The sequence below is a fragment of the Scyliorhinus canicula genome, chromosome 10, assembly GCF_902713615.1.
Source record: "Scyliorhinus canicula chromosome 10, sScyCan1.1, whole genome shotgun sequence".
NCBI lineage: Eukaryota > Metazoa > Chordata > Chondrichthyes > Carcharhiniformes > Scyliorhinidae > Scyliorhinus > Scyliorhinus canicula.
The window spans coordinates 169,694,269-169,719,742 of record NC_052155.1 but is presented as its reverse complement, the minus strand read 5'-3'; the positions used below and the strand labels follow the sequence as shown (position 1 = coordinate 169,719,742).

Below are 25,474 nucleotides of genomic sequence, written 5' to 3'. Positions count from 1 at the left end.
TCTAGAATTGCTCTCCTTGACTAGCAGAAAATTCATTTTTAAAGTCATAAAAAGCAGGTGGTCTTCCCCCACTTTCTACACCACCCCCACCCTCTACACAATTATTCTTTGTTGAGTTAGTTCATCTTGGTTATAGTGTTAAAAGTGATATATCAAAGAATTTACAGTGCAGAAGGAGGCCATTCAGCCCATCGAGTCTGCACCGGCTCTTGAGAGCACTCTACCCAAGGTCAACAACTCCACCCAATCCCCATAACCCAGTAACCCCACCCAACACTAAGGGCAATTTTGGACACTAAGGGCAATTTATCATGGCCAATCCACCTACCCTGCACATCTTTGGACTGTAGGAGGAAACCAGAGCACCCGGGGGAAACCCACGCACACACGGGGAGGATGTGCAGACTCCGCACAGACAGTGACCCAAGCTGGAATCAAACCTGGGACCCTGGAGCTGTGAAGTGATTGTGCTATCCACAATGCTACCGTGCTGCCTTAATTGGCAGCACGGTGGCGCAGTGGGTTAGCCCTGTTGCCTCACGGCGCCAAGGTCCCAAGTTCGATCCCAGCTCTGGGTCACTGTCCATGTGGAATTTGCACATTCTCCCCATGTTTGCGTGGGTTTCACCTCCATAACCCAAAGATGCGCAGGGTAGGTGGATTGGCCACGCTAAATTGCCCCTTAATTGGAAAAAAATGAATTGGGTACACTAAATTTTTTTAAAAAGTGATATAATTGTCATGTGTCAGGATAAGAGGAAAGCAATCCGCCAGGAGCCCAAAGTTCCTGCTCCCAGTCTTCCTCCTGTGATCGCTGCTGGAAATTGTGTACATGAGCACAAAGTAAAGATCAAATCAGGCTTTTCTCGGCTATTATTTGCCCCATGATTAGACTGCTGACACTTGCTGTGCACCAACAAACATGAAGTCTGGCCACTTGAGAGACATCCCAGATAAGGCAGCACCTGTGAAACTATCTCTGCCTGAGTCAGTAAATTCTGGGGAAGAGCAATGAAGAGAGTAAGTGGAATGTATAAACACATGATTCATTTCCAAACACATGATTCATTTCCACGACATAATAATGGTAGATTGTAAAGGGTGCAATGTGTGCTCCACTCCTCTCACTAATGTGAACAGTTAGCAAGAAAGTTCCAAGTTCTTAGAATCCATAGAATAGCAGCAGTGCAGAAAGAGGTCATTTGGCCTGCTGAGTCTACACCGACCCTCTAAATGACAACTCCACCTAGACCCACTTCCCCCATCCTATCCCTATAACCGCACCTTAACTGTTGGACATTAAGGCCAATCAACCTAACCTAACCGGCACATCTTTAGACTGTGGGAGGAAACCAGAGCACCTGAGGAAACCCACACAGACACGGGGAAAGTGCAAACTCCACATAGACAGTCACACCAGGTTTCGGAATTGAACCCGGGTCCCTGGCGCTGTGAGGCAGCAGTGCTAACCACTGTGCCAATGTGCCGCCCCTGGCTAAGTGTTAGCTATCAGCACACAAACCTTAAAGGGCAAGTTTAATATAGCAAGAGGGCACCACCAGTAAATCACCAATATGGAGTACATATAAATGTAAAAACTAATCATTCATAAAATCTTACAGCACAGCAGGAACAGTTTCTTCTTACTCTTCAAAATCTCTTGAGCAACTCGATCAAACCTCCATTAAATGTTCTCTGCTCTAGGGAGAACAATCCCAGCATATCCATTCTCTTAAAATAACTGGAGTTTCTGATCCCCAGGTATCTAATTCTGTTAAATCTCAACAGCCAAATAGCATTTGCATCCACATAAATGAGTAGCGCGATTGTCCCCTCCCCCCCATCAGTAATGAGGCGCGAATTTAATTTGCAGTCATTAACTTATCATTATCAGGCCCCTACTTCTGAATCAATTACCCCCCCCCCCCCCACCACAAACCCCATCGGAAAATTCATTCATGTCAACATGATGGCAGAACAGCGTGAAAGCCAAGTGGTTTCCTATAGCATGCACCCAGTGAGCAGTCCTCCCAGGGGAGCTCAGATAAATGCATCACTTGGGGGGAGAGGGTTATGTCTCGGCACTGCCCCCTAGCACTGCCTGGGCAAGGCCAAGAGGAGGCATGGGGGGGGGGGGGAGTTCCAGGGTGAACTCCTTTGCCCTGCTAGAGTTACTAAGTTGTTGGCAGGGTGAGCAAATCAAAGGCTGCCATGGCAGCCGTACTTCGTGGGGTCTGCCCCTATTTTTCAAGTACTGCACTATACAATGGAGAAACTGGCTTCAATGCCTTTGCCGAATTCCGGGAAAATCTCACTCCTTGACATATCTCTTCAAAGTGGTGCACAAAACTGAAAACAATACTCCAGCTGAGGACCATCCAGTGATTTCTAAAGGTTTGGCGTGACTTCCTTGCTTTTGTACTTTCTACATCTCTTTACAAAGCTAAGGGTGTCTTGTGCATTCTTTTAAACAGCTGTACCATCTAGTTTTGACACCTTGGAAGATGTATGTATGTGAACACTTGAGGTCTCCCTATACTTCCACCTGCTTCAAACTTGGTCCATCCTTCTTCCCCCTTAAAAATACATCACTTTGCGTTTTCCTGTCTGAAATTCCATCTGCCAGGTGTCCATTCACTTCAACAGCCTAAGTCGTCCTGAGATCTGTTCTTATTTTCCTCACTGCTTACTACATTTTTTTTTATTCATTCATGGGACGTGGGCATTGCCGGCTGTGTCAGCATTTATTGCCCATCCCTAATTGCCCTTGAGGGGCAGTTGACAGTCAGCCACATAAGGGCAGCATGATGGCGCAGTGGTTATCACTGCTGCCTCACGGTGCCGAGGATCTGGCTTCGATCCCAGCCCCGGGTCACTGTCGTATTGAGGTTACACATTCCCGCCGTGGCTGAGCGGGTCTCACCCTCACAACCCAAAAAGATATGCAGAGTAGGTGAATTGGTCACGCTAAATTGCCCCTTAATTGGAAAAAAAGAATTGGGTACTCTAAATTTATAGTAAAAAAGAGAGTCAGGCACATTGCTGTGGGTCTGGAGTCACATATAGGTCAGATCAGGTAAGGATGACAATGGTTTCATGGTCATCACCAGATTTTTATTGAATTCAAATTTCATCATCTGCAGTGGCGGGATTTGAACCTGGGACCCCAGATCAATACTCTGAGTCTCTGGATCACTAATCCAGTGACAATAAATACCGTAACAGCCTCCCCGAACAGGCGCCGGAATGTGGCGACTAGGGGCTTTTCACAGTAACTTCATTTGAAGCCTACTTGTGACAATAAGCGATTTTCATTTCATTTCATTTTTCTCAGTACCCCACTGCCTCTCCATTTCTGAGTTTTGGGCAATTTGCAAACTTTCGAAATTATACTCTATACACCCAAGTCACGGTTGTCAATATATATGAATGAGTGCATTCGTTCTCACAAAAACTGATGGGTATAGTCTCTCCTGTCTGAAAAAAACTTCACCATTGCTCCCTGCTTTCTTACCCAATTTCATAGCCACACATCCACTTTAGCCCTGTGGGCTAATACGATCCAGCATGTTGAGAACTTACTGGAAATTCCTGATTTCAAATATTTTAACGTTGCAATAGTAGAAAATCTAATTCAAAATTGTAATGGTAAGGAAAAGCAAAAGCCTGGAGTGAGCCAAAATCAGATCACTTTGCAATAAAATAAATTTTCCATTCACTCGATTAGAATACCGTAATTGGAGTAATTATACAACTTACTAAAGTGTTAATTACAGGTCAATAGATGCTTACAGTTAGTTACATGGTAGTAATCATGTGATTCTAATTATGTTGTAAATGGTAAAATCAAGATTGAACAATGGCCTTGTATCATTCACCGCTCTGCATTAAATTTCATTAAACAAATCAGTTTATTTTTGTGTTTTATCTTATGATCTTATTAAATCAAGCAACTACACGATTAAACATAAACTATAATTACAGTGAAATCATGTTATGCAACAAGCCAACATTGGCAAAATATTAGGAGAGCGATTATCACAACTCAGTTGATTAAAAATGACAGCTTGTTGAACATTTTGCTATGTTACGGTGCTAATCTTGTCAGGTTCAGTTTAACTGATCTGACTGCATAATGAAGGCATCACATTGGAGACATCATCATCATAAGACCATTTAGTTTCATACAACCATGCTCAAAACCAAAGAAAATATCTTGTAGAGACTCAGATGCATGTTAAATCTTGGATAATAGAAAAGTGCTGCAAAAATAATTTAACATGGGAAAGAGTTTGGGTAACATCACGAGCTACACGCCTGAAGATTGAGCAGTTTGGACACCTAAATGGAACTCAATATCAACCCTGTTAGGGTACTGGTCCACAGATTCAACACATCTGTCAATATCTCACCAAAGCTATTGTCCAAGAAATTAGCTAATGCCAATGTTCTGTTTCATTCTCTGGGACATCACAGTTATACTGTGGATTGTACGTTAATTTACATATTGCTGGGCAATCTGTGCACTGGTAATGATAAGGGATGTGAGGGAGGGTGCCGGATGTGCGCTCCCGCATGGCTGCAGTCACAGCAGGTAAAAGCAGTAGAATATCTCCGTCAATAAACTGTTTAAGCTATCACCTGTGTCTTCATTCACACATAACCATACAGCATTATATGGTGTCAGGAGCTGGCCGAGATGGCACAAGGACTCCGGTGATGACCCCCTTATTTTTGATGAGAATATCGCCGACAACAGGAATATGTTTGAGAAGGAATGGCGCGTCTACTACTATGCCAGTCTGTCCAACAAGCCAAAGAAAGTCTACGCCTAAACATGGCTGAACCTGGCGGGCTGGAGTGCTGTGGAGAAATCAGAATCTTTCACATCCTGGAGGGGGAAGACAAAAAGGTTCCACGGTACTAAAGAAATTCGAACAATCTGGGTGCCTGTAGAAAACAATATCATGGATAGACACGCTTTCAACACCGCTAGTCAGAACCCCGATGAATCCATACAATTGTATGTCTCAACGCTGAAAGTTCTGGCAAAAAAGTGCGAATTGGGTGCTCTCACTGAAGAACAGGTTAGAGACCATGTAATATGTGAAATACACAGGCAATGTTTGCAACCAGCTGCTCCGTGGGAAAAAAAACTTAACACTGGAATCTGCTATTGATATTTGCATGCTGAATGAACAGTCCAGGAAAAGCACTACAGTCTCAAGTCTTTTTGGTACAAAACACACCCTGCTCAAATTGCTGTGGCCAGCAACACAGTAAAAATAGCAAATGCTTTGCATTTAACAAGCACTTAGTAACTGTGGTAAATGGAATCGCTTTGCTAAGTGTTGTCGATCAAAGTAGACCAGCAGCTACAAGTCATATCAAGCAGCTACTGTCACAAGACAGTTACTTCCCCAAAGCTCAGCATGTAAAAAAAGTGAATGAGCTGGAGTTAAAACAAAACCTTGAGCCTTTGGAGCATTCTCTTATGAAAGTGTTAACCTGAAAAGGATGAACTATTCACAATGCTCAACATTGCTCACAACAATGTCAAACTGAAAGTCAAAATTGATACTGGGGCAAAATGTAATGTTTTGTCAAAACTGCTGCTGAAGAAAATCGAGCCCTGTGCTTCACTCAATTCCACCAACAAAGTGAACCTTGTTGCATATGGTGGACAGACCATATGCACAGAAGGCACAGTCACCCTGGACTGCATGCAGGGCAAGTTTCAATTCCACATAGTGGACCAGGACGTTAAACCACTGCTGGGTCTTCCTGACAGTAAGACTGGGTGTTATAGCCACCATGGATGAAACCACGGAATGGGTCTCCGCTATGATGGCTGCAGTGAAGAAAGATGCCATAGTCAGAACTGCATTGACCCAGTTCACCTTAACAAAGCACTTCTGAATCTTACCATCCAATGAAGACATTTAAACAGGTCATAGCAGACATGACAAAGGTCTTCAGCATCTGGGATGCAAAATATGATTTTTGGCAAATCCCGCTTGGTAGAAAATCCTCAAAGCTTGCAACATTCATGTCTACAGTAGGCAGATTCAGATTCCTATGCATGCCCTATGGTATTTCCACTGATAGTGAGGTCTTCCAAAGGTCTATGGAACAGGTCTACGCAAGGCAACATTATGAAATCATCATTGATGACATCCTAATTTGAGGGTGCACAGTGGAGGAGCATTTTTTTTTAATTTTAGAGTGCCCAATTCATTTTTTCCAATTAAGGGCCAATTTAGCGTGGCCAATTCACCTACCCTGCATATCTTAAGCTTGTGGGGGCAAAACCCACTCAAACATGGGGAGAATATGCAAACTTCACATGGACAGTGACCCAGAGCCGGGATCGAACCTGGGACCTCGGTGCCATGAAGCAGCAGTGCTAACCACTGCACCACCGTGGAGCAGCATGATAACTGTCTGCATTTGGTCCCCAACAGAATCAGAACCGTACATGTGAAGCACAACCTTACTAAATGTAAATTCGGAGTCAATGATGTCCCCTATGTGGGCACCTGCTGACTGCGATGATGTGAAGCCAGACCCAGACAAGACACTCTTGATAACAAACATGCACTGGAGAATTTCCTCGGCATGACAAATTACCTATAAAAGTTCTTTCCTTGCTACAGTGAAGGGACTGCACCCTGGTGCCAACTTCTTCACCAGGATGCGGAATGGCGCTGACAGGAGCATCACAACAGTATACTCAACAGACTCAAGGACCTGCTGACAGCCCCTCTAGTGTTACAATGCTTTGATGTCCGAAAAACTGCAGTGTTGTCAGCAGATACTCCTCAGCACAGGCTTCGAGCAGTGTGCATTCAGAATGGCACACCAGTAGCATTTGCTTCAAGGGTCCTCAATGACACTGAAACGCACTACGCCTAGATTGAGAAAAAACTCCCAGGCCCTAGACTTTGCCAGAAATTTCATGGGGCAGCACGGTGGCTCAGTGGGTTAGCCCTGCTGCCTCACGGCGCCGAGGTCCCAGGTTCGATCCCAGCTCTGGGTCACTGTCTGTGTGGAGTTTGCACATGCTCCCCGTGTTTGCGTGGGTTTCGCTCTCACAACCCAAAGATGTGCAAGGTAGGTGGATTGAACACGCTAAATTGCCCCTGAATTGGAAAAAATGAATTGGGTACTCTAAATTTATATTTAAAAAAAAGAAATTTCCTGACTTAATTTCCGGCACTGCATTGAAACTGATCACCAGTTGCTTATCACTATTCTCAAAACGCCCCTCTATACAGTGACATCACGCCTGCAGTGAATGATGCTCAAACTCCAACAATGCAACCTCAGTGTGATCTACAAGCGTGGTAAGGAACTGTATTTTGTAGATGCCCTTTCAATGGCTCACCTGCCCTCCACTGAGCATTCTGAGCAGGAAGAGGGCATTGACATTATGACAACACAAGTGCCGTCATTGCAGAGAACAGATGGTCTCAAAACTGCCCTGCAAATGGACCACACATGCAAGCAACTCCACAGCATCATCATGAAGGGTGGGCCTGCAAAGGCAAAATCATTTCCCCTGGAGCATCTCTAACACCATGGGAGAGGCGGTAACAGTGCAAGATGGACCGATACCGCATGACCAGAGGTTCATAATCCCTCACTCTCTGCAGAAATACTACACCCAGCAACTCTACCAAGGGCACCTGGGAGTCAAAGCGACAAAGCGTAGGGCAAAATAAACTACATTTTGACTGTAGATGTATGGCGACATAGAAAGGGAGGAGTCCAGGTGTGCACCATGCAATGCTCTCGAGCCTCACTGAATTAAAGAACCACTGCCTTCCATGGCATTCCATGGTCCCTCACTACTGCAGTTGTTTTTGACTGGAATGTGAAACAGCATCTGGACCTTGTTGATTCATTCTCAGGGTGGTTTGAAGTTGATTACTTATCTGATATGAAGAGCAGTACAGGATTTCTGGAAGCTGAAGAGACACTTTGCCATGCATGGCATTCCACAATAGCTAAGGACAGAAAATGCCAGGCAGTTTGCACGCAGGGAGTTCAAGGACTTTGCACACACATGGGACTTTGAATATGTTACAAACATCCCCCTTTATCCACATTCAAATGGTTTGATAGAGCTTGCAGTGTGTTCAGCAAAGCACCTCTTCGCAAAGTGCTTCCGTGACAACTCAGACCTTTATGCTGCATTGCTTCACCTGAGCAACCTGTCAAGGGAAAGTCTGCACTCATCATCACAGAGGATGTTCTTCAAATGCACTACCAGGATCATGACCAGGGCAGCACAGTAGCACAATGGGTAGCACTGTTGCTTCACAGCACCAGGGTCTCAGGTTTGATTCCTGGCTTGGGTCACTATCTATGCGGAGTCTGCATGTTCTCCCCGTGTCTGCGTGGTTTCCTCCGGGTGCTCCGGTTTCCTCCCACAAGTCCTGAAAGACATGCTGTTCGGTGAATTGAACATTCTGAATTCTCCCTCTGTGTACCCGAACAGGCGCCAGAATGTGGTGACTGGGGGCTTTTTCACAGTAACTTAATTGCAGTGTTAACGCAAGCCTACTTGTGATAATAAAGATTATTATTATGATCCTGTTGCCAAATCCCTGATGCAGCCTAAAATGGAAACAAATGTGAAGGAATTTCTTCTGAAAAAACGGCAACGAGGGAAGAACTAGTACAATTGCAACGCTCGTAAACGTCAGCCTCTGGAGTCAGGCCAGACAATCAGAATGCAAACTCCAAGTTTATGGACTATGTACCTGACTAATATAGATTTCTGATGTTTGTGAAATATGGGGGGGGGGGGAACAAATTTGAATTCTGTGCCAGTTTTAACTCATGTTCCATGCTCTGTGCATTCACGTTCTCCATTGCTTTTTCACTGCCATTTTCTGTACGATTCTTTTTCTCATGCAGTTACAGATTGTACTTTCCAAAAAACAAATTTAGAGTAGCTGATTAATTTTTTTTCCAATTAAGGGGTAATTTAGCATGGCCAACCCACCTCCCCTGCACATCTTTGGACTATGGGGGTGAGACACGCGCAGACATGGGGAGAATGTGCAAACTCCACACAGCCAGGGCTGAGATCGAATCCCGGTCCTCAGCGGCATGAGGCAGCAGTGCGAACCACTGCACCACCGTGCCGCCCTGTTACAGATTGTTCTAAGGTGAGGAAGATGTAGAATGTGCATTCTACACCAGTGCACCGGTAGTGATATGGGGTGTTGGGGAGGGGCCCTGAAGTGCCATTCCTGCATGGCTATAGTCACATTAGAAAAAAACTAGCACCTGTGCCTTCATTCACACACAATCATATAACATTACAATTACTAGCCAATTTGATCTTTCTGAAAGGGAGAATTGGATAATGATTGACAATGGAGATATTGGTCAGGTCAGTTGTCTGCGTCTGGAATCAGCTAACTCAGCAAAGACTGAAGGTCGAACCATGGCTGATTCTGTACCGTCGGATCGGAGAATGATACCATGCAGAAGGAGGTCATTCAGCCCATTTTAACTGTGGTAGCACTTTGGAAGATCTATCCAATCAACCCTCTGCCTGCCCCGACATGCAATACAATCATGGCTGATCTTGGGCTTCAACTCCAGTTCCTGCCGGATATTCCGTAATTCTCTGAGAGGACAAAAGGCTGTCAATGTATTCAACTGAACCACAAAATGTTCCTCCAACTGATTATCCAATTCCCTTTTAAACATTATTACTGAATCTGCTTCCACCAACCTTTCAAGGCAATGCTTTCTAGACCATAACTCGATGTGATTGAATTTTGTAAGGAGGTAACAAAGAGGGACAGTGAGTGTAATGTATTTGATATAGTCTGCATAGATTTTAGCAAGGCTTTTGATAATGTCCCAAATGGCAGCTGGCCAGTAAAGTAAAAATTCATGGAATCCCAGGGAAAGTGCTACATTGGATCCAAAACTGGCCCTGGCAAGAAACAAAGGGAACTGGCTGACAAATGTTTTTGAGACTGGAAAGATTAAATAGGCTGGGGTTGTTCCCTTTGAAACAGAGAAAACTGAGGGGAGATGTAATCGATAATGATGAGGAGCCTTGATAGAGTGGCTGGGGGGGATCTTTTTCCCTAAGCAGAGGGGTCAATCAGGGATCAGAGGGTTAACATAATTGGAAGAAGGATGTGAGGGGAATTGAGAAATGTTTTTTACCCAGTGGTTGGGGTCTGAAAGTTACTGCGGGAAAGAGTGATAAAGGCAGGGAAGCTAATTAAAATTTTTTAAATATTTTGATATGCACTTGACGTGTGGTAATCTCCATAGCTCTGAATTAAACGCTGGGAAGTGGGAGCGGGCAGAATATCTATTTCTTTTTGGCTGTGCACAGACGTGACCTGAAATGCCTCCTCCTGTGCTATAAGTTTTCTTCACAAAATATATCTCCTCATCTCACCTCTGAATCTTTTATCAGTTTTTGTAAATCTGTTCCCTCTGGTTACTGACCCTTCTGCCACAGGAAACAATTCCTCCCTTTTTTCCTCTCTCAAGACCCTCCTTGATTTTGAGCACCTCTATTAAATCTCCCCTTAAACTTTGCAGCTATAATGAGAACAAGCCCATCATCCCTAGATTCTCCATGTGACTGAAATCCCACGTTATTGGTATAATTTCTCTTCCCTTTCTAAGGCCGTGACATTTTTCTCAAAGTGCAGAAGAATGGACAAAATGACCAGTTGGCCCTATACAAGTGATTTATAAAGGCTTCTCAGAATCTCCTTACTATTGTACTTCAGGCCTCTGCTTATAAAGCCAGGACTTCTGCTTGTTTTTTTTAAACAGCTGTCTCAATTTAGTGGCCTGCCATCTTCAAAGGTCTGCATGTTGACATCCCAAGGTCACTCTGTCCCTGTAATCTTTTATTTGTTTACACTACCTTTCCTCGTTCTGCTTACCAAAAGCCATCACTTCACCGTGTGAAATTTAATTTGCCATGCGCTTACTCATTTCACCAGTCTGCCTCCTCCTGAACTCTGTCACTATCCTCCTCATGGTTTTTTTCTTATAAATTTAGAGTACCCAATTACTTTTTTCCAATTAAGGGGCAATTTAACATGGCCAATCGACCTACCCTGCACATCTTTGGGTTGTGGGAGTGAGACCCACACAGTCACGGGGAGAATGTGCAAATGTGATCTGAGGCTGGGATTGAACCCGGGTCTTCAGCGATCACAGTGCTAACCACTGTGCCACCATGCCGCCGCATCCTCCTCACTCTTAACAACATTTCTGAGTTTCGTGTCATCTGAAAACTTTGAAATATTGTTCTGCATACCCAAGCTCTAGTCATTGATATATATTAGAAAGACCAGTGGTCCCTGGAAACACCTCTGTATAGTTCCCGCATCAGTTTGAAGAACAACCGCTCATTATGACTCTGCTGTCTATCTCTGAGACAATTTTCCATCCAAGCAGCAACCAACATCCTTTCAATCTCATGGCTTCGATCTGATAAGCTTGTCCAGTATTTGCTGGAGATTTGTTTTGAATTTGTTGTTGTAGCAGAAAATCTAGTTGAGAAATGTTAATGTTCAGCAAAATTCTGGAGTCAGCTTTGTCGCAGAATAGACTTGCCATTTGCTATCATTGGAATACCATAATTGGAGTAATTATATGATATATTCTTGCAACTGTATTAATTACAGGTTAATAGATGCTTGATGAAGTTACAAGGTTGTAATCATATGGTTTTGATTACGTTAGAAATGGTAAATTCGGAAGTAAGGTGGCACAGCGGTTAGCATTGCTGCCCGTGAGGTCCCGGGTTCGATACCGGCTCTGGGTCACTGTCCGTGTGGAGTTTGCACATTCTCCCGTGTTTGCGTGGGTTTTGCGGCCACAACCCAAAGATGTGCAGGGTAGGTGAATTGGCCACGCTAAATTGCCCCTTAATTGGAAAAAATGAATTGGATAGACTAAATTTATAAAAATGAAAATGGGTGGCTGACTCGTTATCACCTGTTTTTTATGAATGTAAAGTCAATATCATCCCCATTTTGTTTGCTTAATTCCAGATGCTGAATTACTTGAGAGTAATGCCAATGGAGGACCAACTTGTTGAATGTAAAGAGTAAAGAATGGAGGCAGCAGGATACAATTAAATTTTGAATTTACCATTTATTTTCTTCAAACATGGGGAGAATGGGCAAACTCGACACGGACAATGAGCCAGAGCTGGGATCGAACCTGGGACCTCAGCGCCGTGAGGCAGCAGTGCTAACCACTGAGCCACTGTGCTCCCCTTGTTTAAATTATATTTGTTATTACTGCAAAGTAATCAAATACCCGGCTGCTTTCTGTTCCTTTGTTTCACCAGGACACATGAAAACGGTTGAATTAGATTTGATAGAACAAAATATCTCGTATTCAGTCGAGACAACTGTGGTGATGTGCATCACTATAAATACACAAGGGGTTAATGTAGACTAGCTAGACACTAGAGGGAGCTCCAGAGACATGACACACAGACACTCAACCAATAGATCAGTTAGATAGGACACGACCAATGAGCATTCACGATACACACAGAGGTGACATGACCACAGGAGGGTATTACACCAACCCATATATAAAGGACATCACACACATGATCTGCCTCTTTCCAGTGGAGACAGTCAGTGAGTAGAGACACAGGGTTGATTCAATATCACTCCCACCACGTGGATTGCAGCAGACTGGTTAGTCAGTCTGAGTAGCTATAGAAAGATTAACAGTAGTGGCGAACCCGAGTAATAGAAGTGTAAATAGTTTAATAAACGTGTTGAAGTTATCTCCACATCTGAACCTTCCTTTGTCAAGTGCACCACAAGGAAGCCGCTTATGCTACACCTAGAGCATAACAAGACATGGTACCAGCAGTGAACTGTTTCAATCCATATAGCTAAAACTCAGCGTACAGTGATAACCAGCAACAATACCCAGGCTAGGTGTTCGAGATCCCGGTTCCGCAGCGGCTCCAGTGCCACGGCGATCTCTGCCAAAACTGGCGGGCATTCCGGCAAAGGTTTGAAATCTTCCTGATAGCAGCACACCTAAAAGACGTGGCCGATGCTGAAAAGATAGAGCTTCTGCTCACCATCGCCAGTGCTGGAGCAGAAGAAATCTTTAAAAAATTCAAGTTCACCAAAAGACAAAACAGGAGCAACCTCCAGGCAGTCCTGGACAAATTTGATAAATACTGTGAGGAAAACACACTCCAACCAGCAAGAAAAGGTAAGTGAAGCGCCAGTTCTCACCACGAGGCCGAGATCCAGGAGCAGAGAACAATTTTGATCGGCAGCCATCTTTCTAAAGGTACTGCACATACGCAGTTGTGTGAGAAGCGCACAGAACGGGAAGGTCCGTTTGTGCATGCGCGAGAAGCCGTGCATACGCAATCGCGAAAATGGCCCCCAGTACAGGAACAGCGATATGCGCATGCGCAAACGCTTCCTACGTCTGACGTCACATGCGTCATAATGTCAGAGGCCCCGGACCACGCCTATTTAAAGGGGAAACGTCCCAAATCCCGAAAAAAATCTCTTAAAGCCATAAAACAAGCCTCTTTCACCTGGACTGACAGCACAATACCTCAAATTGAACCAGAAAATAAAATTAACCTCTGAAGAACCCTGCAACAAGCAGTTACCTATGCCCAAACTGCTGATTCAGACCTTGAATACTTCGACATCGACCTTTATATTTTCTCTGGACACCGCGAGCCCAATGCCAGCTCCGACATAAACAGTGATTATATGGTCCTAGAGGACTACGACTCGGACAAAGGTTTTTTCATTAGAAATGGCGACCCCCATACTGAATCCGACGCAAACGCGGATTCATTCTTCGCATTTGAGGATCTTCAGCCCAACATATACGACATCCCGACTCGTGAGTGCAGGATTATGCTGCAGCCTGAAACCAAGAGAGCGTTACAAGCCCACATAGAGCGGCCTGCTGCCACACAGAGAGTGGTCCACGCACCGCTAAGGGTTCCCGACTTCGCGATAGAAGACACGCAAGCCTCCACACCGCAGTCCTTGCACGAACAAGAAGTGGCTCCAGTGTCACAAGCCTCCACAGCAAGCTTGTGGACAGCCTCCACGATAGAAGCAACACAAGACTCCGAAGCGCAGTCCTTGCAGCAACAAGACCATGAGGGTCTAGCAACCTCCTCTGACCAACTAGCAGCAGACGATGCAAGTCTGCCATGCTCAAGTAAACAGCAAGCAAACTATGACAGTCTACCACGCTCCGGTGCACAGCAGGACGACCATGATGGTCTATCATGCTCCAGTGAAGAACAAAGCGACTGTGACAGTCCAAGCCCAAATGAAGGACAACAGCAAGGCAATGACAGTCCACCCACATTGTTTGCACCACCAGATGAAGACTCTGACAATTTACCCAACCCAAGTGAACAACAAGAAGCTACTGAGGCTCTACCCACTGCATGTGAGACGACTGACGACAGCACCCCACTTCCCGTGCAAGATGTGCAAAGTGACAGACCTCAGCTAGTGTGTACAGTGGCACTCGACGATCACTGTGAGACCACTGGTGACTCCGGTGACACCACGTCACTTCCAACCTCATTCGCTCGAACTTCTCCAGAAGTCAATGCATTCCTGCATGTTCCGATTCCAGACATCTCAGCTGACTCCAGTGAACCTGCTAAGACTCCGGACGGGGAGCACCGACACACCACAACTGACTCAGGTGACACAAACCAGACTCTAGACGGGGAGCATCAACAAACCAGCACTGACACAGGTGAAACAGACCAGCCTCCAGATGGCGAGCAACCAAACGCTGACTCTGATTCACGTAAGCCGGACTTTACTCCAGACAGGGAGTGCTGTAACCTCAGTGACGGCACGCTCAGGATAACAAGCAGTGGCCACAGTCCAAGAGGAATGCACAAATATTCACCACAGCTATATCCTTCCAAGCCATACCCACACATTTTTTCCACGCCTGCAGTGCAGCCAATGACAGCTTATGCTGGACAAACCCAGTATTCAGGAATGCAGCAGCCAACAGTGTATGCAGCATATTCTCAAACAGGCCAGTACTACGGATTGCCCACTAATGGAATCAAGACCAAAGGAGGACTACCGCAAGCACAATCTGCACTACAGACTGGATACCTTAGTTACAGCCTAGGATTTGCTGCACCCCAGCCTGGCCAAACGGCATATTCCTATCAGATGCAAGGTTCGCGTTTCACACCATCACACGGTATTTATGCGGGCAGCAATTTTGTTTCCAATTCGACAGGCTTCAACAGTTCTCATCAGGATTACCCTTCCTACACAGCATTTGGCCAAAACCAGTATGTACAGTATTTTCCAACTTCAACATATGGCACATACATGACCTCGAATGATACTGTTGATGGTACCTCTTCAACGTCACCAACTTATCAGCTACAAGATGCCATCCACCATCACAAACATCGAAAAAAAAGGGACTCCAAATCAGACAGCGAAGTGATTTGACCACTTCTTGGTTCCTGTTGCACAGGGACATTGATGGCGTTCAAAAGGACCTTAGAACATAGAACATAGAACAGTACAGCACAGAACAGGCCCTTCGGCCCTCAATGTTGTGCCGAGCCATGATCACCCTACTCAAACCCACGTATCCACCCTATGCCCGTAACCCAACAACCCCCCCCCTTAACCTTACTTTAATTAGGACACTACGGGCAATTTAGCATGGCCAATCCACCTAACCCGCACATCTTTGGACTGTGGGAGGAAACCGGAGCACCCGGAGGAAACCCACGCACACAGGGGGAGGACGTGCAGACTCCACACAGACAGTGACCCAGCCGGGAACCGAACCTGGGACACTGGAGCTGTGAAACATTTATGCTAACCACCATGCTACCCTGCTGCCCTAAATTCCTGCCAAATTCCTGACAAATGACCTGCCACCATCATATTCACCAACCCACCAAGAGAGACATATGACCATGATGATTGATGGTTTATGGACTCACATAAATGATTTGGACTTATTGTTTAATCACTATTTTCCTGACTTGTACATACCATAACTTATCTGCCTGTTGGTTGTTCAATTTTCTTTAAGTATACTGAAAATATGTAACATGTAAAAAAGGGGGGATGTGGTGATGTGCATCACTGTAAATACACAAGGGGTTAATGTAAATACATGTAGACTAGCTAGACACTAGAGGGAGCACCAGAGACATGACACACAGACACTCAACCAATAGATCAGTTAGATAGGACACGACCAATGGGCATTCACGATACACACAGAGGTAACACGACCACAGGAGGGCATTACACTAACCCATATATAAAGGACACCACACGCATGATCTGCCTTTTTCCAGTGGAGACAGTCAGTGAGTAGAGACACAGGGTTGATTCAATATCACTCCCACCACGTGGATTGTAGCAGACTGGTTAGTCCATCTGAGTAGCTATAGAAGGATTAACAGTAGTGGCGAACCCGAGTAATAGAAGTGTAAATAGTTTAATAAACGTGTTGAAGTTATCTCCACGTCTGAACCTTCCTTTGTCAAGTGCACCACAAGGAAGTCACTTATGCTACACCTGGAGCATAACAAGACAACAACATTGACATGTACAATTAACCATGTCGCTTTGATTTGATTTAGCGTGGCTGAGGGAACATACACAGTACGTACATAGTAGACAAAAAATAATAACTAACAGAGTGCATTGACAAATGGTACATCGACAAACAGTGATTGGTTACAGTGCGGAACAAGGATCCAAACAAAGCAAATACATGAGCAGGAGCAGCATAGGGCATCATGAATAGTGTTCTTACAGGGAACAGATCAGTCCGAGGAGGAGTTGTTGAGGAGTCTTGTAGCTTTGGGGAAGAAGCTGTTCCTATGTCTGGATGTGCAGGTCTTTAGACTTCTGTACCTTCTGCTTGATGGAAGGGTCTGGAAGAAGGCAATGCCTGGGTGGGAGGGGTCTCTGATAATGCTCTCTGCCTCCCTGAGGCAGCGGGAGGTGTATACAGGATCAATGTGAGGGTGGAAAGCTGGTGTGATGTGTTGGGCTGAGTTCACCACACTCTGCAGTTTCTTGTGATCTTGGACCGAGCAGTTGCCATACCAGGCTGTGATGCAGCCAGATAGGATGCTCTCTATCACACATCTGTAGAAGTTTGTGAGAGTTGATGCAGACATGCTGAATTTCTTTAGCTTCCGTAGGAAGTAGAGACGTTGTTTGGCTTTCTTGACTGTTGCATCAACGTGAGTGGACCAGGGCAGACTGTTGGTGATGGTAGCCCCAAGGAACTTAAAGCTATCAACCATCTCCACCTCGGAGCCATTGATGCAGATGGGAGTGTGTGTTGTGCTACGCTTCCTGAAGTCGATGATCAGTTCCTTGGTCTTATCGACATTTAGAGAGAGGTTGTTTTCGATACATCATGCAACCAAGTGATTATCTCCCTTCTGTAGTCTGATTTGTCGTTGTTTGAGATACGACCCACCACAGTCATATCATCTGCAAATTTATAGATTGAGTTGGAGTTAAATCTTGCCACACAGCCATGTGTGTATAGGGAGTACAGTAGAGGACTGAGCACACAACCTTGCGGGGTCCCGGTGTTGAGGACTATTGTGGAGGAGGTGCTGTTGCCTATCCTGACAGAGTTCTATTTCCACAAGGAACTTTGCTATTCAGAAATATTTTTATTGTACAGAACAGAGTTGGAGGTATAAGCAATGGCACTCCTAGTAATTAGTATCAGAGCATAATGATGAAGGTACAGTGTGGGGTCTGTAAACCACTTCTATCTCTCACCCACCCCCAAAACCACACAAAATTAGAATTTTTGCTTTCAGGTTTTAAAATGATTTTGTTCTGTTATCAAGGTTAAAGATTTCCAAGGGTCGACGTCATGATGTGGCGACAATGTCGAACTGGTTACTCTCACAGCAGGATTGATGTGATTCGTGGACGCAGTACACAAGCAGTTTATGTCCTATTGCTTTCATACACTCCCTACTACAGAGGTTGGCTGATGTGTAAGGAGTACAGTCATTGCAGTGAGATAACAGCTCCAACAGGGCTGCCACTTGGAATTAAAAACTGTCTTTATTGCAGGTCTCAGGTTTTGCTGGCAAGGAGGGGGTGGCATGGTGGCGTAGTGGTTAGCACTGCTGCCTCACGGCCCCAAGGACCCGGGTTTAATCCCAACCCTGGGTCACTGTCTGTGTGGAGTTTGCACATTCTGCGTGGGTCTCACCCCTACAACCCAAAGATGCCTAGGGTAGGTGGATTGGCCACGCTAAATTGTCCCTCAATCGGAATTTTAAAAAAAACTTCTGGCAAGGAGTGCGTCTGCTCCTCTTGGGCATTGAGCCTCTGAGGTTCTACGCCAGGGGTTTTGCAATTGAGTAAAAGAAAAGTCACAATCTAGATTCAAAATGTCTGGGAGCAGGATTAAATACTGCAGTCTCATATATTTATGGATTGTGAGTGCAGATAGCGAAGACATTTTCTAAAAATGAGTAAATTCCACCATATTGTCCTTTTCACACAAGGTCTTACGTTAAGTGCCAAAAGATTCACCTTGGTGCTGCTGCACTGGGACAGCATGCAAAGTACTGAGACAACCTTTCAGCTGCTGAGAACCTTTCATACCCACATTGCTGAACAATGCACAAGCATGCTTCGAATGTTGCACATGCATTTTGAAAGTTAGAACTGCCAAACACGCTGCCACCAAAGTTACATGCATGCTGCATGTGTGTGGACTCATATAAGGCAGCATGTATATCAAAGCAAAATACTGCAGTTGATGGAAATCCAAAATAAAAACAGAAAATGCGGGAAATACTCCCACACCTGTGGAGGGAGTAAAACAAAATAAGGATTTCAGGTTGATGGGCTATCATCAGAACTGGAGAAAGTTGGAAATGCAACATGTTTTAGGCAGATGAAAGGGTGGAAAGAGAACAAAAGGAAAGAACTGTGATAGGGCAGACGACAGGAGTGATTAAGTGGCGAAGGAGTTTGCGGTGCATGTCCAAAAGCAATGGTAATGGGACAAGTAAAGAAACAAAATAAGTGTCTGGATGAGGTGTGAATGGTACCATGAGGAAAAGCTACTGTCTGGAAACAATTAAAAGAGAAAAACAAGTGAGTGAAACCAAAGCCAGCAAAGAAGAAGGAAACAAAATGGGGGTAGAGGTTATGGTCTGATATGGTTGAACACAATGATGAGACTGCAACTAGGGATGTACATCTGAGGCTGTATAAGGCTCTGGTCAGACTCCATTTGGAGTATTGTGAGCAGTTTTGGGCCCCGTATCTAAGGAAGGGTGTGCTGGCCTTGGAAAGGGTCCAGAGGAGGTTCACAAGAATGATCCCTGGAATTAAGAACTTGTCATATGAGGAACGGTTGAGGTTGTACTCGTTGGAGTTTAGAAGGCAGAGGGGGAATTTTATTGAGACTTACAGGATACTGTGAGGCCTGGATAGAGTGGACGTGGAGAGGATGTTTCCACTTGTAGAAAAAACTAGAACCAGAGGACACTATCTCAGACTAAAGAGGCGATCCTTTAAAACTGAGATGAGGAGGAATTTCTTCAGCCAGAGGGTGGTGAATCTGTGGAACACTTTACTGCAGAAGGCTGTGGAGGACAAATCATTGAGTGTCTTCAAAACAGAGTTAGATAGGTTCTTGATTAATAAGACGATCAGGGGTTATGGGGAAAAGGCAGGAGAATGGGGATGAGAAACTATCAGCCATGATTGAATGGCAGAACAGACTCGATGGGCCGAGTGGCCTAATTCTGCTCCTATATCTTATGGTCTTATAACATTAAATCACTGCAACGTAACACATACTCTCTTATCATAGAAGCTGTTTAAAGGGGCTGCCCTCCAGCCATCATTCTAACCTACAATTGTCTGAACAAGGAAGATACCTAAGGCCTATGATTCTCTTGATCCCAGTACCTTACATCAATCAGGGAGGTTCTTTCAACTCATAGGACGAGATCTTCCGGCTCTTCATGCCGACGGGATCATCTGGTCCCTCCAACAGCGCGCCCTTGCTGTGGGCTTCCCGGCAGTGCTGGGTGGAATCAATGGAAAATCCCATTGATAGCAGCAGGACCAGAAGATTGTACCGTTGGCCAACAACAGACCTACTCCTGCCATTGAGAAACACACTGCGGGGAGTATCCAACCCAGAGAATATTGTTTGTGAATTGTAGGAGGGATCACTGATGGATCAAGAAGCTAGGGTCAAGCCGTGCGTGGAGCATTATGAACAAGTTGACTGGAGGGTCAGATGGGAGTGGCCTGAAGTTTGTCTACAGAAGAAGCCCAGTGTTGAGGAAAATCTGACACTGAGGAGGGCACTAAGTGTACCCGTTCCGTTATGTTTGACAGTCTTAATGAACAGCAGCAGTGAAGAGAATGATCCCATCAGGACCATCTGCGGTAAAACCCCATGGCATTCCCCAAGGCCAGTCTGAGTTATTCTAAAGAATGCTCTAACAGAGGTTTAAGTCATATTATGGGCCTGATTTTAACTCTGTGCTAGTCGGACGTGTTCTGAGTGAACTAAAATCTCACCCAGCTTGTGGTTCAATGCACACTCATCTTTCTTGTTTAGCTTCAACATGTTGGCAAGCAATTTGAGTCAGCCATAACACACGGCTTCAATTACCTTGTGACTGGCCAATATATTCCCACATGAGCAGTCTGTATGCAGAAGCAGTGTTCAGAAATAGAAGACATTTCATACTTTCCCAAAGAGGAGATGCCAGGCTATTACATACTAAGCACAGATGTACCTCTCACATGTCAGTGGCTCAGTGGTAGCATCCTCATCACTGAGCAATGAAGGTTGTGGGTTTAAGCCTCGCCACAGAGTTTGAGCACATAATCCAAGTTAGTCCCTTCGTGCCACATTAAGGGAGTGCCATCTTTCCAATGTGATGATAAATGAAAGCTCTGTCCACCGCTCAGATTGACGAGAAGGATGGAAATTGGATTGAAAGGATTTAAACCAAGACCTGTGGAAGAAATAGAAATAATCTAGGAGCTCAAATTCAGGCCTCCTTAACTTGAGAGAGAGAATATGCGGGCCATACCAAGGAAATTATATCAAAGGAAAGGAAGGCAATCAGGGTTTTGTTGCGGATAAGGGCATTGAAGATTGAGCTGAGGAAATTGTTGAACAAATTGAAAGCTACAGAGATATCTTGGTAAATGGAGAGCTAAAGACTAGATAGTCGGAGTCAGTCCTTTGTAAATGACTTGAAGGAGAGTTTTGTTCCAGAAATTAAGGCAGACGGAAATAGGGTCAGAGGAGGGTAGGAGTGACTGGGAATATAGGTAGGAGAGTTTATCTGGATTTGGAACTTTTAGGGAAGGCAGGAAATAGTGTACTTGAGGGAGAGAGGCACAAAAAGCAATGATGAAGATTGAAATCAGCCATGATTTGAAGTCAATCAGAATGGAAACTTGAAAGAGAAAAAGAAGGACAATATTTCAGTGAGTAACCCAGAATGAGGTGTGTGACTTAATGATAAGGGCCTTGTCAATGGTGCCAGAGAAATGGAATGGTATCTCCAATAGTTTATGTGGAGCAGAGGGGATTGATTATGTACTGGTCCACTTACTGGACAGAAACGTATGATAGCACATAGCTGATGTCCCAATATGCTTGTTCCTGGTGGGTGAGTGTTTATCCCAGGTGTGTACATTCATTAGATCTATAGCTTTATAGTTCTACAACGGGTACTTGCCACCGGACCTTGGAGCTCATTCGTGGCTCACCTCCCTTTTACTTGCATGCCCTCATCAGATTTTACTGATTCATGTACTTTTGGGACTTTTCTAGTTCTCCAATGATTAAGCAACAGGATCATTCCAGTTTGTTACACAGTAAGTGGTGAGGCAATTTAAACTAAAGCTATTCAGTAGAACTATTGGCCCTATTGTTTTTTTCTCTCTCTGGGGGAGTGTCTGGCCTCCACTTGGCAAATGCCCACAGAGACATGATTGTGGAACAAAAACAGAAAATGCTGGAAATACACAGCAGGTCTGTTGGCATCTGCGGTGAGGACAAATAAAGTTGATGTTTCTTGGCTTCTTCAGAACCCGGTTGGAATGTTATGGGCAGTCTGGCTTACATTCCTGAGAGTGGTCTTCAAATAGGACATGACTTAGGACTGCGACCCTCATCAAGCTGCTCTACAGATTGAAGAAAGAATGGCATTATTGAAAAGTAAAGCAGTGCAAAATAGCACGTTTGGAAAAGAAAGTCATGCCAAATAATTAATAGAATCATAGAATCTCCAGCATGTAGAAGGAGGCCATTTGGCCCATCGAGTCTGCACCAACCCTCTTAAAGTGGACCCTTCCTTGGCCCACTCCCCGCCCTGTCCCTGGAACCCCTACACATCTTTGGACACTAACGGGCCAGGTTTGTCACTGTGACATTGTATGTGTTTGACAAGTTACTTCATCTTGTCTAAAGTCATAGTTTGTAAAGCAAAAACTTTGCTTTTTTCTATATTTGTTTAAATTTCTCAAGAAATGGGAATATATTTGAAACAAAGTTTGTGTGTAAATGTAAGGATGTGCATGTTCAACTGAAATTCTTTTAATTTTCAGTAATAAAAGTCATAAACTTGGAAAAATAAGGTATTGGAAGTAAAGTTCCAAAGTAAAAAAAGTGTCCGGCCTTTAAATATGAACAAACGGGTCATTCTGCCAGAGGCAGCGGCAGCGAGAAAGTCACACGCCCAGCATGTACACTGACGCCAAATCATGGAGGAGAGATTCTTCCATTTTATAGCTGCCAGCAAGCACGGAACAGGACTGTGTGAAGAACTGAAGATGGATCGTTTTGTAATAAGGAAGAGGGGGCTAGAAACACAAACAGGCAAGGATCTCACAATTGAATCTACTGGAGAGAGCATTATCAGGAGAGTCCACGGCAGGGCAAAGCAGTGCTGGTGTGAGCTGTATCCAGAGCTCCAGTGCCTCTGGTGAACAAACAATTAAGAAGAAACTGAAATTGGGAACAAAGCAGTATAAAGATGATTTCTTGAGGTATTGCTTTAATTGTGCCAATGCAAATCAGGATGCAAAGCCCATGTGTGTTATATGCAGGGAAGTACTGGCAAATAAAAGCTTAAAACCCTCAAATCTTCAAAGGCATTTAAAAGCATGGCACGTTCGAGGAAAATAACTCTTGATTTTTTTCATAGGATGCAGCAAGAACTTAAATCGCCAGCTGAAGTCCTTCACAGAAATATAACATTGAACTAAGCAAGTGTGGTCATTAGGACCAAGCAGGCTCACCTGGCGCATTAAAGGTAAGCAATAATGGTGTGTCATGAACATTGGCCAGCGTGGGTCCCGAAGGTCCGCCAATTGGTAAAAGTGGGTCCCGGGAAATAAAGTTTGAAAAACACTGATGTAAAGGATTCTTAGGGGCTTGACCAGGTGGTTGCTGAGTGGTTGTTCCCCTTGTGGAGGATTATAGGTCCAGATGGCATAATATCAGAATGAGGGGTCACAACCCAAAGATGTACAGGGTAGGTGGATTGGTCAAGCTGAATTGCCCCTTAATCGGAGAAAACAAATTGGCTACTTTAAATTTAAAAAAAGACTGAGATAGACAAATTTTTAATCAGTAAGGTTATGTGGGTAAGATGAGAGAGTGGAATTGAGGATTATCATATCAGGCTAGTCATGACCTCATTGAATGGCGGAGGAGTCTCAATGGGATGAATGGTCTACTTCTGCTCCTATGTGTTATGGTCTAATGTGGTGATATGCATCACTGTAAATACACAAGGGGTTAATGTAAATACATGTAGACTAGCTAGACACTAGAGGGAGCACCAGAGACATGACACACAAACATTCAACGAATAGGCCAGTAAGATAGGACACGACCAATGGGCATTCACGACACACACAGAGGTGACACTACCACAGGGGGGCATTACACCAACCCATATAAAAGGACACAGCACACATGATCTTTCTCTTTCCAGTGGAGACACTCAGTGAGTACACAGGATTGATTTGAAACATATTACACCCACCACATGGATTGTGGCAGACTGGTTCTTCAGTCTGAGTGGCTACAGCAGGATTAACAGGAGAGTCGAATCCAAGTAGGAGAATTGTTAACAGTTTAATAAATGTGTTAAAGCTATCTCCAAGTCTGAACCTTCCTTTGTCAGAGTGCACATCAAGGAAGCAGCTTATGCTACGTCAAGAGCATAACAAAACAGTCTAATATTCTCATGGACAGATGCTTCTGCGACAGGTATATTAGTAAGGATGGGGTCAAGTAGGTTTCCCCACTTAGTGCCATTCTTCTGCCTTCTCCCTGTAATTCTGCACACTCTTCCTTTTCAAATAAGCCTTTTGAATGCTTCATTTGAACGTTCCTCCACCATACTCTCAGGTAGTACATTCTTATATCGCTTCTGCTTCTTTTATCAATGACTTAAGTATGTGCCCTCTCATTCTCAATCATTTCCCAAGTGGGAATCATTTCGCCTCATCTACTCTATCCAGACCCCTCATGATTTTGAATATCTCCTGTCACATTTCCTCTCAGCCTTGTGTTCTCCAAGGAAAATAATCCTGGCCACCAATCTATCTTCATAGCTGAAGCTCCTCATCCCTGGAATCTCATTACCTCAGAAAAAAAACCAAAAGAACATATGAAATAAAAATATAAAGAAAAGCAAATTGAAGGAAAATGGCACAGAAATTGGTCAATTTCTTTGCCCCGCCCAAAGGCTGGCTGGAATCCAACAACTGTCACCACAATGACTGGGGTCATTTGGAGGACACTGATATTTATGCCTTTATCTGGGTTTTATACTAATATTTAGTGGTATTTTAATTGAAATGTAAGGCAGCCATGAGTGGTCGTTCGGCTGTCAAGCAGCAGCCAGTCTAAAGCGGCCACCAGCAACCAAACCACAGCCAGCCTCTAGCAGCTTATTGTCAGCGGTTGGACAGGACTGCGGGTATGTGCTGGTGACTGACTGTAAATGGCTTGGTCGTTGGTCGTATGATTACACAGCAGATTTTAAAATGAACAGATAGAAAAAAAGAGGAAGACTGAAAACACAGCAACCTTGTTTCAAGAGTCTTACGTGTCAACTTCCCATTTGTGGTATTGGAGAACACTTCAGTTGAAACACATTCTCATACAACTTGGACTCGCAGGTTTTACAGAAATATGGCTGGAAGCATTTTGCTTGCTTAATAACTGATTCCAAGCAAATTTATACAAACTTAAAAAATATATATATTTTAGAGTACCCAATTATTTTTTTCCAATGAAGAGGCAATTTAGCATGACCAATCCACCTAACCTGCACATCTTTAGGTTGTGGGGGTGAAACCCACACAGACACAGGGAGAAT

The 25,474-nt window shown here is 44.4% G+C and overlaps 2 protein-coding genes across 3 annotated transcripts in view; both read left to right on the top strand.

The window, feature by feature from the left end:
• The window catches only part of LOC119972768 (sorting nexin-31-like), a 149,741-nt gene extending 137,343 nt beyond the window's left edge, over window positions 1–12,398 (top strand). The window contains exon 13 of one of the 2 annotated variants that reach the window (XM_038810113.1): window positions 12,060–12,398. In XM_038810113.1, the coding sequence (XP_038666041.1) occupies window positions 12,060–12,119 (60 nt within the window). In that variant the 3' untranslated portion in view covers window positions 12,120–12,398. The remainder of the gene's footprint in view (window positions 1–12,059) is intronic. The other variant, XM_038810109.1, reaches the window with a different exon arrangement.
• A 1,900-nt stretch (window positions 12,399–14,298) lies between these two features.
• On the top strand, window positions 14,299–15,568 carry LOC119972155 (eyes absent homolog 4-like). The gene is made up of 2 exons (XM_038808485.1): window positions 14,299–14,478; window positions 14,703–15,568. Exons 1-2 carry the CDS (start codon window positions 14,299–14,301, stop codon window positions 15,522–15,524), a joined length of 1,002 nt encoding a protein of 333 aa, XP_038664413.1. The 3' UTR covers window positions 15,525–15,568.
• Window positions 15,569–25,474: the final 9,906 nt, after the last annotated feature.